Here is an 18,330-nt window from a genome sequence, read left to right as displayed (position 1 = left end):
GGATTTGGGCAATGGGGCCTTCAATGTCGAGCACATTGCATATATGAATAATTATACTTGTATATATAAATAAATGAATGCATTTAATGTTTAAAAATATGTATAATTGAATTAAAGTTTCATCTGTACAATTGAACTAAATCAATGTTTCACATAGATAACTACACTAAATCAAAGTTATTGTATTGCATTACACATTTCATCAAACTTATAATGTGTAATTTCTTCAAAAAATTAGAGAATAAAACATCAAAAACAAAATTATAGAAATAATTAAATAAAAATACAAAGTGTTGGGTCATGAGGTGGAGATCATTAGTTTATTTTACTAAATTATTATTAAAAAAAAAAGAATGGAGAAGATATGTGGGATGGTTGAAACCTTGCAATGGATCAAGCCCTCTTCTTCCTGGCCGCTGGTCTTTTGCCAATGGTTGGAACCTTGCAAGATTGAGGAAGCAGACCTCGAATCATGGCTAAGGCTCCCACTCCCATGAACACTGCATGCGTTTGCACCAACTTCTCTGATCCCTTCTGCGATCCAATCAGCTCTCCTAATACTGCTGTCTGAACTTACCCAAAACTTAGCAGATTACATAATATATTTGATGAGCCACAACAAGAACTCTGAAAAGTTTTGATAATCTCAAGGTTTTTATTTGTGCTCTTTTGGCTTTTTATTTTATCTAAACCCTAATTACTCCAAATGCATGCTAATGGAAATATGAAATGCATTGTTAAAACAAATTAATTAAAATAATTTGGGATAAAAATACTATCAAAGCATTGAACTTTAGAATCCCATCGTTCAAAAGAAAAGAATATTACTTAAATTGTATAAATGTCAAAAAGATGTCTTTAATATTTATTAATTAAATATTCATTATAGCTTTTTTTTAGTATTTTTACATTCAATGTTTCATTTTAAGGAAAAAAGACCACATAATGTTTGACTAAATAGTCATTTTAGTATTTATTTTTTTGGCATGATACCAAAATTAACTCCCAACATTTACTAAAATGATCATTTTGGCACCTATTATTTTTTGTAGCATTTTGACCCCAACGGTAGCTATTGGAGTTAAAAGGTCCATTGTGGATGGAAGTCGTTAGTTAACAAACAGTTAAAGCTCAAAATAAGGGTCTTTTTATCCTAAAATAAAATGTTGAATACTAAAATGCTTTAGGAAAAAGTAGGATAAGGGTCAAAATAACTATTTAGTCAAACGTTAGAGACTGTTTTGCCCTAAAATGGAACGTTGTGAGTCAAAATACTCAAAAAATAAAGGTCAAAATGATCATATTGATAAATATTATGGGATAATTTTGACATTAAGCCTATATTTTAGTATCTTGATGTCGGAGCCGTCTTTCGGTTGGGCCCGGGAATTAGGCTTCAACTTGGATTAAACGAATTGGAGTCGCCACCGATCATTTGTTTTTAAAACAAATGGGTTGATCGGATACCATTTTTATTACCTGATCTGCGTCGTTCCAAAGATGTCTTGGATTCGGGAGTCAGTTATAGTCAATGAAGGGTTAGCACCCTTGAACTGCCCTTTCGGTACTACGCAATTTCCAGTTGTCTTAAATTAAGAAAATTGTAATTTAAAATTAAAAGGTAAAAATACGATACCAATTATTTACCTTAAATAGTTTTAAAGGTGTGCCCTTAAGAAGGTCAGAAAACCATGTTAGATAAAAAAGTAAGAAATAAATAAATAAATTGAATTAAAATGAAGAAAAAACAAATTAAATAAAAGATAAGATAAAGAAAGCAAAGATAAAATAGTAAGTAAAATAAATAAAAACAAATATGTAAAAAAATATAAAAAATAAAGAAAAAGAAGAAAAAATATATAAATAAAACAAATAAATAAAATAATAATAAAAAGTAAAAATAATATATATATATATATATATAATAAATAAAAAATAAAAAAATAGTAAATATATATATATATATATATATATAATCTAAAAAAGAAAAATATATACTAAAGTAAAAAAGAAAATGTAAAAAATATTACATGAAAAAAGAAAAGGAAAATAACAAAGCAATTAAATAAAATGAGTAATAAGGGAAATGTGCGTATAAATAAAGTTAAATAAGTAAAATAACAATAATTAAAACGTAAATGTAAGAGACTGAATCAAAAGGAAAAACAAATCGATGGGCAAATTTTGAAGAAAAAAAAATTGATTTAGGGGGAGAATTAAATATTTAAAAACAGGAACACGCCTCGGAGGTAGATCTAGGTTCAAAACTTTGAAACCCCACCACTTTTTGGTCATCGGCGCAACCCACATTTTGGGTTATTCGAACCAAATCTCAAGAAAAATAACATGCACATGCGAGAAATGATCGAATCAAGGTAAAAAGGATGTTACCTTTTATTTTCTTTTCGAATCGTTTACAATAGCTTTGCCTTTGTATTTTTTCATGCTTTCCTCTGTATTTTATATGTAAATCCTGTGTTACAATAGTGAGTTACAATGGCTTTATAATGCTTGTGGATCCTATTTTTAGGAGTTTGAATCATAGTAGAACTCTATCCTATTTTTAGGAGTTTGAATCCTAGTAAAACTCTATCCTATTTTTAGGAGTTTGAATCCTAGTAAAATTCTAACGTTATGTTTGTTTTCTGAATCCCACTAAATCGGGGTTGTTGAGAGTGTTGTACCCGAACGAAAAGATGTGTTGACAGCTGCTCATCTTTGTCCATAGTCGTGTAATGAGGATACGACAAAGATTAAAAGACACACTTTTCATTCGGTGGAGTTGAAAATTGACTCTGATGTTTCAATAACTCCCTGTAGAATTGAGTTGCGGATGACTCCTCCGTCATGAAGTCGAGTTCATCTTGATATGGAATTAAAGCCGTAGTTCGGAATTTGAATCAGCAGTGGCTTCTCGTTGCCCTTCGGTCTTCTTCTTGGATTGGAATCGAACTCAGAGATCTTCGTTGACAGATATCTTTTCTTGACTTAAGCTATGCTATTTGAAAATGGTTGCTTATCACTAAGGCATGGCTAATCCAGGCCTTCTTCTCGACTTGAAAACCTCGATTGCAACCAAAAAGTGGTGTGATTGATGTGTCATCGAGCTGAATGGAATCGAACTCGACAATTTTGTTTACAAATAGCCCTTTTTGCCTTGAGTTATGCTGCAAATGATGTGCCCTCGAAGCTGAGTGTAATCGAACTTGAAGGTCTTGGGTTTCAAGAGAAACATTTTCAAAGGTTGTTTTTTGTGTTTCAAGAGAAACAATTTCAAAGGTTTTTTTGTGTTTCAAGAGAAACAATTTCAAAGGTTTTTTTTTTGTTTCAAGAGAAACTGTCCCAAGGGAGGCAAAATTTTGTTTCAAGAGAAACATATTCAAAGATTGGTGTTTCAAGAGAAACTGTCTCAAGTGAGACAAAACTTTGTTTCAAGGGAAATTGTCTCAAGAGAGACAAAATTTGTTTAAAGAGAAATTGTCTCAAGAGAGACAATACTTAGTTCCAAAAGAAACTGTCTCAAGGGAGACAAAATTTGTTTCAAGGAAAACAGATTCAAAGATTTTGTTTCAAGGGAAACTGTCTCAAGAGAGACAAAATTTGTTTCAAGGGAAACTATCTAAAGAGAGACAAAACTTTGTTTTGAGTAAATTAGTCTCAAGCGATACGACCCCTTGTTTCGAGAGAAACAATCTCAAAGACGATTGATAATCTGCTTGTTCCTGTATGTTAAAGAAATCCTTTCAGAAGCTCTAATCGTTGACTTAAGGAAGTCAAATATGTGGATGACATGTTTGTTGTGGCACTAAATCACTTCATCGGGCACGATATCATTCGTCGTGAAGTTAAAATCATGGATGACCCATTCGTTGTGAAGTTGAGCCTCAAATTGGATATCCCTCGTCGTGAGGTTGAAATCCAATCTTGAGTAAGTTGGTTCTTCGCTGTGAAGTTGAAATTGGCTCTGAATGAAACTTGGAAAGTTGTTTGTTGACAGTTAGTCGCCCTTTCACTGTGAAGTTGAGCAAACACCATCAATTTTTGAATGTTCTTTTGAATCGAGTATCTTTGAAACTTGACTCTAAAAGCTGCAAAAACTTATGTATACAAAAAATGATAATTGCGATGCTCTTAAGTATGTCTAAGATGATGTAACATGAATTAGTTTTATTTTATCTCCTGGATGGAGTCTCGTGCTTTATCTGCTTATTCCTGCATGTGGAGGAAATGCCTTCAAAAGGTCTGATAATTCACATCATGATGTTGAATCCCCAAAGATGCCCCAATATTCGATGTTGAATCTCCAAAAATGCCCCAACATTTGATGTTGAATCTTCAAAGATTCCCCAAATGTTTCTCATTTCTTGCTTCAACATTGATTCTAAGCATGAGTTTTGTGTTTGAAAGAGAGATTGTCTTGTTTGAAAAAAAATGTTTTTCTTTCTCTTTTATTTTCAAAATTCTAAAATTATAAATTAAAAGAGTTTCGAAAAATGTTTAATCAGAAGTTTTGAAAATATTTCCCCTTTCATGGTTTTACAATTGAGACGAATCATAAAACTAGAGTTCATTGGATATCAAAGAATTAATTACATTGTTAATCCTTCAATAAATTATAGCTATTTGACAAGTGCCAAGATCAAAGCTATCTTTGGGAAATGGGTAAAAAAAGTCTCAGGTTATTGTATTTGGTCAAAGGTTTGGCATTTTTTTTATTTGATGCTCAAAGGTTTAATGGGGTAGCTTGTATGCTCCTTTACCGGAAGTGTTCTTCGACTCCCAACTTTCATGGTCACGCTCGGATTGTGCGATGTCTTATCAAGGAATTTGTCCGATCGCCTCAGCTGCACAATTTTTATATTCGAGCCACCTTTTCAAGTTTTCAACTCGAATCCTCCTTTGGTTTCAAGACGTCATTCAGAATTTACGTATTGAACCCCCTTTGTTATTTTTCTCTATCATGCATTAAAGATTTTAAAAAACTTTTTGCAAATAAAGATTAATCCTGACGGGTGGGATGAAATCTGAAGATAGTCTCTTCTGTTTAGAAATCCATGTATGATTAGAAGGGACTTTTAAGGCACGTAATATATGCCATGGTTCATGGTTATTAAAGAAAAGGATAAATAGTCCCAAACAAGTGTTTCAAGGTATTAAACCAATGATCAATTCATTTTGATGCCTTTAATCATGTTTTGCTCAATTTGAATCTCCTCGTATGCGTTTCTCTTGATTTTCTCTAGATGTTCCATGATCTTCGAGTGAAGTGATTCTGGAATGATTGTACTTGATCAATCTCATAATTTAAATATCGACACATCATTTGAATCGAGTGAATCTTTGCATATGCGTCTTGTCTTTTTTCTTCACTTTTTCCTTTGTTTTTGTTTTTCTTTGCTTTTTTCTTCTCTTTTTCTCTTTTTTCTTTTTGTTCTGATTGGATCTTCGCACTTGGCATTTGGTATCTCCTTTGGATTGATGTCTTCACTCACGTGAGAAGATTTCTTCCACCTTTCCCCTAGTGTGGAGGGTGATCCTTGGTTAGGGTTGAATCAGAAGAAAAATACTATAGGCTCAAAAGGGGACACAAGGGATATATATTTTCTCCTGTTGTGAATGGATGAAGAAAGGAAGCCGTTCATCATTTCATACATGGAAGTCTTCACATAAGAGGTATCCCCAGGGGGATAGATTTTCAGGATTAATTTTATTCATATGAAAACAATATAATTAATGCATTATAGAATTATTTCGAATGAATTCTTCTTTCTACTTCTTGGTCCCGACATGTCTTAATGTTCTGGCTCCCTGTGAAATGCCTCGAGTTAGAAGAATGCTCATGTTCAAAAGTCAATTTTGAGTCTAAAAAGATAGTGGTGTGACTTTATTGACTCAAAGAAAGGTTCAAAAGTTTCAAAGGGTGGTAATGTCAAAATCTGGTCTTTTGGTAATGACCATGAATTATTTTGGGTAAAGAATCAAGGTATTTTATTTTGGGTTTGAGATAGGATAAGAAATGTCTGATCTTGCCATATGTCAAAAATCTATAATTCTTGAAGAATTAAAAGAATATTTAATTCATTTAATATTCGAAGAACTAAAGATTAAAATTTGTTCAATTATTCCACCTTAGAAAGTAGCATAAATTCAATCGTTTAAAAGATTAAGCAAACATGAAAGATCAAAGACGTGTTCAAACAAAACAATGCTCTATGTGCAAATGGTATATGCAATGCCCCCTTCTTCGGTTGTCCATGCCCCCTGAATCCGTCAGGTTTTGGATCTTGCTCTTCAGTGCCTTATAGTTCTCAAAGGAATGCTTGGAGCTTCCTATGTGGTAATTGCAAACAACTTCAACATAGTAGCCCTTAGGATATGGGGACTCCTTTCTCAGATCACCCTGGCAGGCTTAGTCCTATAATCAGCTGATCAAGCTCCCACTGTACTGATTTCAATTTTAAAATCTTGCTTCCATGTGGTGTCATGTAGTTAAGACCACTTCATCGAATCCTCTATGAAGAAATTTCATGTTTATGAAAATGCTTAAAATGAAATGTAGATGGAAAACAATGCATGAAATGCTCGAGGCATTGATCCAAAAATATGTCTGTTAATATAAATAATCCTTATTGGGGACAAAAGTGTTTTATCTTTTAAGAGACAAAAATATCCTGACAGCTTCGGACATGTTGACTATTCTTCTGCCTTCGTCTGTCATCGATTGAATAACCTGTCGAATCGCTCCGGCTTCTCTGGATGAACCGTGCAAATGTTGAGTTGTTTTTTATACTGGCACAAGAAGTCTCGAATGGCTACATCTCTGGCATTTATCTTCTATTGAACCTGTTCCCAACGAATACGTCATTAGAGCCTTCAATTGATAGGAACTATGCGAAGTTCATTTGTCTGTTTCTTGAATTTGTCAGCAATGTCTCTAATTTCAGCTATCGTTTTGCCATTGATGTATTTAAAGGGACTCCTAATATCAGTAACCTTCATCTTGCTCCTGCAACCTCTGCCAGCCAGTCATTCCAAGATAGACTTTCATTGTGCTTGATGTAGACCCGGTTCATTCTAAGTCCTTTATAATGCAACAGAGTAATATACTCTTCAATTGTGGGCACCACGTCTTCTGGATTGAATGTGACACATAGTCGCCTTGTAGACTGTCCACTGCATTTTCATCTCTTGTATTACAACCCCTTTGTCCATTAATGCAAATTATTTATGTTTAACAAACATGTTTTAGTGGATCAATATCTCTTTTGAATGACATACATGATAAAAAAGAATAAAAAAAAGGAAAATGAAATGAGAAGAAAAAAAATAGTGAGGCAAGGATAATAAAAATAAAAATAATGAAAATAAAAAGTCCTACCCCACATGATATCTACCCAACATGCTTATTATTCCTACCCGGACATGATCTCTATTCTGTAAGTTGATTTTGAACAAGTCCTAACCGCAAAAATTTCTAGCTCACATGCTTTAAACATAAAATAAAGCTGGAAATGAACTCAGACATCCTAGGTTTGAAATGAGGTTTTGGGGTGGGCTCTAATTCCCTGTACTCTTTTGGTTTAGGTTCTAACAAGGTACCCGAGTTCTCCTTGCTGGTGCCCCTTGGGCTTTCAAGACCCTTAGTCCTAAGCCTATTACAAGCTTGTGTGGACTAAGTTCAACTCGAGAGGATACATTCCCTTATGTCTGTGCGGTGAATAAATTCACACGAAGACATAAGATATATGAATCCCGAAGGCTAATTGCTAGGTCTGTGCGGTGAATAAATTCACACGAAGGTGTCGCTTTCACCCCCACTTAAATAGGGTTTAGAACTCGGGTTTAGAGCCTTAAGTGAAAAACAAGCTCAGAAGGTTGAAATCATTATAAAACGGTTAGTACAACTATTTACTCAAAAAATATAATCAAAAGTAAGCAATAAGTATCAAAATGTTACCTTAAAATTTAAACTTACCATTTTCGTTAAAAAGACAACTAGAAATTACCTTAGCCTGACTCACTTACATGTCCCCAGCAGAGTCGCCAAGCTGTCGGAGCCGCCTTTCGGTTAGGCCCGGGAATTGGGCTTCGACTTGGATTAAACGAATTGGAGTCGCCACCGATAATTTATTTTAAAATAAATGGGTTGATCGGATACCCTATTTCTTACCTGATCTGCGTCTTTCCAAAGATGTGTCAGATTCGAGAGTCGGTTACAGTCAAGGAAGGGTTAACACCCTTGAACTGCCCTTTCGGTACTACGCAATTTCCAGTTGTCTAAAATTAAGAAAATTGTAATTTAAAATTAAAAGGTAAAAATACGATCCCAATTACTTACCTTAAATAGTTTTAAAGGTGTGCCCTTAAGAAGGTAAAAAAATCATGTTAGATAAAAAGGTAAGAAATAAATAAATTGAATTAAAATGAAGAAAAAAATAAATTAAATAAAAGATAAGATAAAGAAAGCAAAAATAAAATAGTAAGTAAAATAAATAAAAAAAATATGTAAAAAATTATTAAAAAATAAAGAAAAAGAAGAAAATAATATATAAATAAAATAATAATAAAAAAGTAAAAATAATATATATATATATATAATAAATAAAACATAAAAAAATAGTATATATATATATATATATATAAATTAATAAAACATATAATAAAATATAACATATATATATATATGTAATCTAAAAAATAAAAATATATACTAAAGTAAAAAAGAAAATGCATAAAAAATGTAAAAAAATATTACATGAAAAAAAGAAAAGGAAAATAACAAAACAATTAAATAAAATGAGTAATAAAGGAAATATGCGTATAAATAAAGTTAAATAAATAAAATAATAATAATTAAAACGTAAATGTAAGATACTGAATCAAAAGGAAAAACAAATCGATGAGCAAAATTCGAAGCAAAAAAATTGATTTAGGGGGGAGAATTAAATAATTAAAAACAGGAACACGCCTCGGGGGTAGATCTAGGTTCGAAACTTCGAAACCCCACCACTTTTTGGTCATCGACGCAACCCACGTTTTGGGTTATTCGAACAAAATCTCAAGAAAAATAACATGTACATGCGAGAAATGAACGAATTAAGGTAAAAAAGATGCTACCTTTTATTTCCTTTTCGAATCGTTTACAGTAGCTTTGCCTTTGTATTTTTTCGTACTTTCCTCTGTATTTTGTATGTAAATCCTGTGTTATAATAGTGAGTTACAATGGCTATTTATAATGCTTGTGGATCCTATTTTTAGGAGTTTGAATCATAGTAGAACTCTATCCTATTTTTAGGAGTTTGAATCATAGTAAAACTCTATCATATTTTTAGGAGTTTAAATCCTAATAAAATTCTAACGTTATGTTTGTTTTCGGAATCCACTAAATCGAGGTTGTTGAGAGTGTTGTACCCGGACGTAAATGTGTGTTGACACTTGACACACAACATTTTATTTTAGAACAAAAAAACATTTATTTTGGAGTATTAACCCTTTGTTGGCTAATGGTTTCCATCTACAAATATATTTTTTATCCCAAAATATTAAAAACAAATAGTTCAACGTGACTAATCAAACACTAGAGATGTTTTTTTTACATTATGTGAATTTCAATATAGATACACCTATGTATACATTAATATATTAATATGAAGAGTAAATTTTGTAAATATTTACCATGGTGGTAATTGCAGAGACGCCATAGATAAGGCAAGTGGTGTTAAACCAAGGCTTGGATGCTAAAATCCCATAAATGTTTAGTAAAGCCAAGGGCCATTGGAAAGTGAGCTCCATCCATACCAACGCCACAAAGAAATGAGGCTTCTCCACCATCAATAATCTTGGCACTCCTCCGCGTAGCTTTGTTTCAACCGAACTAACGACTCCAGGTAAACGGTCTCCGGCAAAACCATCTGAGCGCAGATCAGAGATGCCGTTACGAACGACGCCGTGAACGCCACCAATAGCAGCCCGTCAACTATCTTGCACAGAGTTCCCATTTCATTCAATTCAATTTGTTTTTTTTTTTAATAAAGAATCAGTGAAAATGGTGGATTTTGTTTTTTTATGTAATGTTGTGAAATACTTAGAAGGTTTGAAATGGTCGACGGGCGTTTTAGACTAGTGTCATTGCGTCCAATGCCCCGATAATTTCTATGCTATTAAAAGTTAAAATGTTCAGATAATTGAAGTGGATGCATACAATATGTTTGGATCTGCAATTTCCATTCACAATATCTACAAAAATATAATTTCCTAAATAATTTCTCGTATACCTGAGTGTGTGTTTGTTTTCCCATTAAAATCATGTACGGATAAGGTTTACGTTAACAAATTTAGAGGGGGTAATATATGGAGAAAAGCCCGCATCTGTACGTTCAAAAATATATATTCATTATATATACCCGTAATGTCAGATCCAATACTTATCTCATATGCATAGATAGCATTTGACGGGCGATACTCCTTCACTGACATCAACATCGCGATGATATTATTTTTCTTCATCTTTTATAATTTTTATTGAATGGTGAGATGTATTTGTTATCCTACGGAAATTATTTGTCATCCGCCGACAATACAAGTTCAAGTTCATACTCATAATATTAAAGATGATGTTCATCAAAACGATGAAAATAATAACAATAACAATCCTGTTGAAGAATGACTTATACGGAGGTATTTCACGCAAAACAGACAACCACCGCTCTGTAAAATTTATCACTAAACAAAGCATTGCTGGACAATATCCTTTTGTTCATTTTTATTATTTATTATTAATATTTTTATAATATGTATTCAATTTAATGTAATATTTTATTATTGATATAAATATTTTTATTTTATTTTATTAATGATATAAATATCATTAGTTTTAGTTTTATTATTATTATTATTGTTTTTTATAATATCATATTAAATCAAAATTAAATATTTTATTAATGTTATAAAGATTTTTATTTTATTTTATTAGTGATATAAATATTTTTATTTTATTAATATTATAATACTATTTTATTATTGTTATAGATTATAATTATTTTATGTTGAAAATGCGCTTTTAAGGGAAACATCTTCTTATTTTTTATTTATTTATTTATTTATTTGGATAAGTAAACGTCTTCTTATTGGGATGTCATATTAGTGAAATATGCTCCTTATGAAAATCGCTCTATTGATTGAATGTCATATTAGTGGAAGACGCTTCCTGATGCATTTTCCAAAGAGGCTTCCTATTAGTAGGGTTTTCGCATTAGTGGCCGAAATATATGTTCAGCCGGAAAAAAATCGCATTTTCCAAAGAATATATATTCAGATAATATTAATTGTCTCATAATTATTTTTTTTAAATATATTCAGAAATATAGTTGAAATCATCTGAATAACTAGTGAAATTATTTTTTTACTAAAAATGTATCAAGAAAATAAATTAATTATAATTATATCACGGCAAGTTAGAATCATACTTCCATGAATACAAGGACTTAAAAATCGTTAGCCCAACCAATGCAGCATTTCATGTTTTTTTCCTCTTCACAATTATCTTTTTTTCCCTACATTTTTTTCTAGGGAATATGGGGTCTCCACAAAAGTACTGCTCCATCAAACAACTCGAAACATCACTAGACCACAATATAAAAAAAAAAATCAAATCTGTTGACCGGTTGGCTTAGGAGGAATCTCTTTTGTAAATATGGGCAGCTTATGTAGAGATAAATATTAGAAATCAATGATGGGTTCTCCAATCGTAAGATTGCGTTCAATTGTCCATGGCAAATCAAAGAGCTTGGCCGTAATGAATTTGAAGATCTTGTTCACGTTGATGTTGTATGCAGCACTTGAAAAGAATAGTGTAGCATTTATGGCCTTCGCATATGCTCTTGCCTAACCAAAAAAACCAAACGAATTATCAATGAGAAAACATTAATAAGATCTGATCTTGAAGCAATAATACCAAACCTGTTCAATGTCTTTAAAATGATTCTATCAAACAAGTGGAGTTTGCTTTAAGAAGAATGGTAAAAACAATTTACCTGACTAGCTATTGTGAACTGCAAATCAATAGGGAGTTGGATGAAATCATCAAATTTGGTTCCTATCAAAATCGGTATTGCCGTCTGCATAATCAAAATTTTGCAGTATCAGTATCCAATAAAGTTTTCAACAAAGGTAAGTGATAAAAAGTAGAGGAAAATATAAGAAACCTATTCCATTTCCTTGCTTCTTGATACCGGTTTATGGCACTGCATCCACAAAATATAAGGACTCCTTCAATTTAGAATACTACCCAGATTTAATGTAAATATTCACCACAACAAGCACGTAGAATTTTATGTTGGAGGAGGTAAACTTCTAAAATTTTAGGAGGGGTGAATTTATAAAATCATGGTATCGCAATTTAAGTGGTAATTTGAGTTAATGGTTGATGATCATACTTGTTTAGAGTACATCTTCGGTTGAAAAATCAAAAGCAGCTGGCGGTTGTTTTGGTTCAAATTGGGCGGCTAATTTGTCAAAATTAGGAAGCAATTTTTGATGACTTTTGGCATGGAAAAATTGTAAAATTAGTCCATGTACTTTAGGATATTTACAAGATTACTCCTTAAGTTTCAATTATAAATACCCTAGCCCATTTAGCTTCAAAATCATCCCAAATCATTCTAGCTTTCTCCAAATACTAGAGAATTTAGAGAGTTTTCTTGAAAGTTGTTTTCTCCTTTTTATCAATAGAGAATTGTCATTATTTTCTCCTTGTTAGACCGAGAGAAGTTGTAATTCATATTTTCTCATAGTGAAATTCTTCTACCATTGCCCGTGGTTTTTACCCTAAATTATTTAGGGGATTTCCACGTAAAATTTGTGTCTTCTTTATCTTCATTTTTATTTTCTCAAATTATCAGTTGTGATTTTGCTCTATCCGATAGCCTTATTTCGCAACAATTTGTATCAAGAGCCATATTAGAGTGTGTAATATCTACTTATTGTCTTTGTGGTTGCTACCAAAAGGTGGATCCTCCAACATAAGAAAGTAAGAATGTATTACCCATTCGTTGAAGGTTTTAGAGAACTATTCACGATAGTGAAATAGTGGGAGCTATCTGTAATAGAAGCTATGTCAACGAAATTTGATATTGAAAAGTTCAATGGGAGAAATTTCTCATTATAGAAATTGAAGATGAAGGCCATCCTGAGGAAAGACGGGTGTCTAGCAGCTATCAGTGAAAGGCCGGTAGATTTCACAGATGACAACAAATGGATCGAAATGAACGGGAATGCTATGGAAAAATTTCATCTAGCATTAGCAGATGAAGTATTGTCAAGCATCGAGGAGGAGAAGACATCTAAGGAGATATGTGATCATCTCACCAAACTGTACGAGGCCACATCGTTGCACAATAAAATTTTCCTTAAGAGGAAATTGTACACTCTCCGTATGCCAGAATCTAATTCAGTGACGGAGCACTTAAACACACTGAACACTTTATTTTCTCAGCTTACATCCTTAAGATGTATAATAGGATAACAAGAATGTGTTGAACTTCTACTTTAAAGTCTACCAAATACGTATGATCAACTCATCATCAACTTGACAAACTATAATGTCACCAGTCTAGTCTTCGATGACGTTGCAGTTGCTGTTCTACAAGAAGAAATCGGTGCAAGAACATAGAAGACAAACAAGTAAACCTGCAACAAGAAGAAACATTGACAACGATGAGAGAGAGATCAACAGAACGTGGCCAAAGCAACAGTCACAAACATGGTAGTTCAAAGTCGAGAAGCAAAAGAATTTAAAGTGCTATAACTATGGAAAGAAGGGTCACTTGAAGAAGGATTGTTGGAGTCTAAATAAAAACTCCAATCCACAAGGTAAGGCAATACCTCAAACACTTCAGATGATGGAGATGCTCTATGTTGTGAAGCGTCAACCACCATGAAAAGTAGAAAAAGATTTACAGATATATGGCTCATTGATTCGGGAGCAACATATCACATGATCTCAAGAAGAGAATGGTCCATCATTATGAACTTGTCTCAGGAGGATCTGTGTATAGTTCCAATTATCATTCCTTAGAGATCGTTGGCGTGAGAACCATCAAATTGAAGATGTATGATGGAATAATTAAAGTTGTTCGAGATGTGCGACTGAAAGATAAATTTATTATCCTACGGATTGTTGGATAATAATGCAAGCAATATTAAAAAATGGAAATGAATCATAAAGGTGTTCCATAGAGCGCTTGTGGTGATGAAAGGTGAAAAGATAGCAACAAACTTGTACATGTTGAAGGGAGAGACTTTTCTAGAAGCAGAAGCCTCTGTTGCCTCATGTGGTTCAGATTCTAGAATGCTATGGTATCATAAACATGGACACATGTCAGAACAAGGAATGAAAGTCTTTGTGGAGCAAAAGCTACTTCCAGACTTAACAAAGGTATCACTTTGTGTGAGCATTACATAACAAGTAAGAAGCACTGGTTGAAATTCAACACGTCAAATTCTAGAGGCAAAAGTGTTCTATAATTGGTTCATTCTGACGTATGGTGAGCACCAGTTACATCCCTAGGCGAAGCAAAATACTTTGTCTCATTTATTGATGACTACTCCAGGAGATGTTGGGTGTACCCTATTAAAAAGAAGTCAGACGTGTTTTTCAGTTTCAAAAACTTCAAAGCGCGGGTAGAACTTGATTATGGAAATAAGATCAAGTGTTTCAGAATAGATAATGGAAGAGAATGCATAAGTGAAGAATTTGATGACTTTTGCAGGAAAGAATGCATCAAAATACAGTTCACAGTGGGGAACACTCCTCAACAAAATGGTGTGGCAGAACGGATGAACAAAACATTGTTAGAAAGAACAAGAGCAATGATGAGGGCTACAGGCCTAGAAAAATCATTTTGGGCTGAAGCAGTCAATACCGCCTGTTATTTGGTGAATCGAGCTCCATCAACTGCAATAGAGCTGAAGACACTAATGGAGATGTGGACTGGTAAACCAACTGATTATTCAAACCTCCATGTATTTGGAAGTATTGTGTACGTGATTTACAACTCCCAAGAAATTTCAAAGTTGAATCCAAAATCCAAGAAATACAAATTCTTAGGGTATGCTGATGGAGTAAAGGGGTATCGCTTGTGGGATCTCACTGCCCGCAAAGTGATCATTAGCAAGGATGTTATCTTTTTAGAAGATAAGGTATAAAGAAAAGAAGAAGATGATAGCATTGAAAAGTCAAAGACTACACATATACATGTGAAAAGGAGTTTGAACAAGGAGATTCTTCTGAAGCAAAACTAGCAAATGATGAACAAGAATCAGAGAGTTTTGAAGCTCCAACAACTCGTCAATCAGATCGTGTGAGAAGACGTCCCAATTGTGACGATCAAGTTGAGAGGTATCGTGCAAGACTGGTGGTCAAAGGATATGCTCAAAAAGAAGGTATTGATTTCAATGAAATCTTTTCTCCTGTGGTTCGACTAACAACAATTCGAGTAGTCTTGGAAATATGTGCTACATTGAACTTACATCGAGAGTAACTAGATGTTAAAACAACTTTTCTTCATGGAGATCTTGAAGAAGAGATTTCTATGCTCCAGCCTGAAGGTTTTGAAGAAAAAGAAAAGAAGAACTTGGTTTGCAGGTTGAACAAATCTTTATACGGTCTAAAGCAGACGCCGATGTGTTGGTATAAGAGATTTGATTCCTTCATTATGTGCCTTGGATACAACAGACTTAATGGAGATCCTTGTGCTTATTTCAAGAGGTTTGGTGATAACGATTTTTTTATATTGTTGTTGTATGTGGATGACATGTTGGTTGCAGGACCCAACAAAGATCATATTGAAGAATTGAAGGCACAATTGGCTAGGGAATTTGAAATAAAGGACTTGAGATCAGCAAACAAGATTCTAGGGATGCAAAGATAGAAGTAATAGGAAAATTTGGCTTTCACAAAAGAATTACTTGAAGAAGATCTTGTCAAGATTCAACATGCAAGATTGTAAGCCAATTTCTAACCCTCTTCCTATTAACTTCAAATTATCCTCTAGTAAGAGTCATAGCAATGAAAAAGAGAGGATGGAGATGTCTCGAGTGTCGTATGCATCGACAATGAGAAGTTTAATGTTCGCTATGATATGCACAAGACCAGACATTGCACAAGCAGTGGGAGTGGTTAGTCGTCACATGGCTAATCCAGGCAAAGAGTATTGGAATACAGTAAAGAGGATCCTGAGATACATCAAAGGGGCCTCAAATGTTGCACTATGTTACGGAGGATTAAACTTACTTATCAATAGGTATGTCGATTCTGACTATGCAGGGGATTTGGATAAAAGCAAATCTACTACAGGATATATGTTCAAAGTTGCTGGTGGAGCTGTAAGCTGGATTTCAAAATTGCAGTCAGTTGTGGCTACATCCACAACAGAGGCAAAATATGTAGCAGCTACACAAGCCAGTAAAGAAGCAATTTGGTTGAAGATGATATTGGAGGAGCTTGGGCACAATCAATAGTATGTCTCTCTGTTTTGTGACAGTCAAAGCGGTTTGCATTTAGCAAGGAATCCAACATTTCATTCAAGGACAAAGCACATACGAGTTCAGTACCATTTCATTCGTGAAAAGGTGGAAGAAGGGACGGTAGATATGCAGAAAATCCATACCAAAGACAACATAGCAAATTTCATGAGAAGACGATCAATGCTGATAAATTTACTTGGTGTCGATCCTCTTGTGTCCTATCAGAAACGTAAGCAACATAAAGGTACAAGGTAGAAAGAATGGAGTGAAGATATGATTGTTCCTATCAAATCTTCAAGTGGGAGATTGTTGAAAAATCAAAAGCAGCCGTCGACTGTTTTGGTTCAAATTGGGCGGCTAATTTGTCAAAATTGGGCAGCAATTTTATATGACTTTTGGCATGGGAAAATTACAAAATTAGTCTCTATACTTTAGGATATTTACATGATTACTCCTTAAGCTTCAACTATAAATACCCTAACCCATTTAGCTTCAAAACCATCCCAAATCATTCTAGCTTTCTCCCAAAACTAGAGAATTTAGAGAGTTTTCTTGAGAGTTATTTTCTCTTTTTTATCAAGAGAGAATTGTCATTGTTTTCTCATTGTTAGATCGAGAGAAGTTGTAATTCCTATTTTCTTATAGTGAAATTCTTTTACCGTTGCCCGTGATTTTTACCCTATATTATTTAGGGGTTTTCTATGTAAAATTTGTGTCTTCTTTATCTTCATTTTTATTTTATCAAATTATCAATTGCGATTTTAGTCTATCCGATATCCATATTCCACAACATATTCTTGTTAGATCAAACATGAAAAGAATTACTACAGAATCTTGGCAGGCCAAGGCAATGTGGTTCTGGGATTTCTCAGCTCCTGCATTTCCAATTTAAAAAGTTAAGTAAGCAAGATATATATATATATGGTTAATATATATATATATATATACATAATGTATAATTAAAAAAATGGCATACCATCAACTTCCCAAATACTTAATATATTATTGTTCCCTCTACAACAAATGTTTTATCCATCAAATTCAACCCTTTCTCGTGATTGTCTTCTTGTTCATCTTTCTCATTTCGCCTTCAAAAGACAATGGAAAGATATACATTTGATTAACAATAAAAATAATAAAGAAAAACCAATAGTTGATTAACATTTATAGATTGTCTTTGAAACTAACCATAAAACTAGTTTTTCCAATCTGAGGATCACCCAATAGGCTGATCTTCAACGGAACCAAATCCGAGTCCATATGATCTTGGTTGCCGCTCTGATGGCACGCTGGAGGCGACGTGGTGTTAAGGATCTCCGACGGTGTAGAACTGTCGTAAGAACAAGAAAAGCACCGTCGCAGAAGGAAAAAGCGACGCTGGACGCTGAGACTAAAGCTGTTTTTAGCCATAATGGGGGCAATCTGGGTCATAGTTTCTCAGTTTGGATGGCCTGAATCTGTATGAGTTTCGACCATGAGAAAAATGGAAATGAAATCTAGTAATATATAATTTCTCATAATTTTTTCAAAACCATTTGAATATTTTTGGAAAATGCGCTCCCTCCAATATTCAGTTTCAACTTACGAAAACGAGACTCTTCTAGCGACGAAATAGTGACGACTTTAACGAGACGCTTGACCACCATTAGGGACGGCTAATATTTTTGGTTATGCCCCAAATTGCCGGCTGGGTTTTGCCTCTACATCTGTTGACCTGAGGGTTATTTTCGTATATTCCATTCATAGTTAAATTTGCTGTAATTTTATTGTTTATTATTAATGAAATTATCTCTACTATTAAAACTT

General features: G+C 33.4%; 1 protein-coding gene and 1 pseudogene across 1 annotated transcript; both read right to left on the bottom strand.

The window, feature by feature from the left end:
• Positions 1-393: 393 nt before the first annotated feature.
• On the bottom strand, positions 394-9,972 carry LOC120187426 (the record flags this gene model as incomplete). Its single annotated transcript, XM_039191142.1, has 2 exons — positions 394-567; positions 9,676-9,972. Coding segments are annotated over 2 exons (471 nt in total), but the record flags the coding sequence as incomplete, so codon positions are not given.
• A 1,665-nt stretch (positions 9,973-11,637) lies between these two features.
• LOC120187425 lies at positions 11,638-17,955 on the bottom strand (annotated as a pseudogene).
• Between the last annotated feature and the right edge of the window lie 375 nt (positions 17,956-18,330).

Source organism: Hibiscus syriacus, unplaced genomic scaffold, assembly GCF_006381635.1.
Source record: "Hibiscus syriacus cultivar Baekdansim isolate YM2019G1 unplaced genomic scaffold, ASM638163v2 tig00113725_pilon, whole genome shotgun sequence".
Classification (NCBI taxonomy): domain Eukaryota; kingdom Viridiplantae; phylum Streptophyta; class Magnoliopsida; order Malvales; family Malvaceae; genus Hibiscus; species Hibiscus syriacus.
Note: the sequence above shows the minus strand (reverse complement) of the source record. Positions and strands in the feature narration are given on the sequence as shown.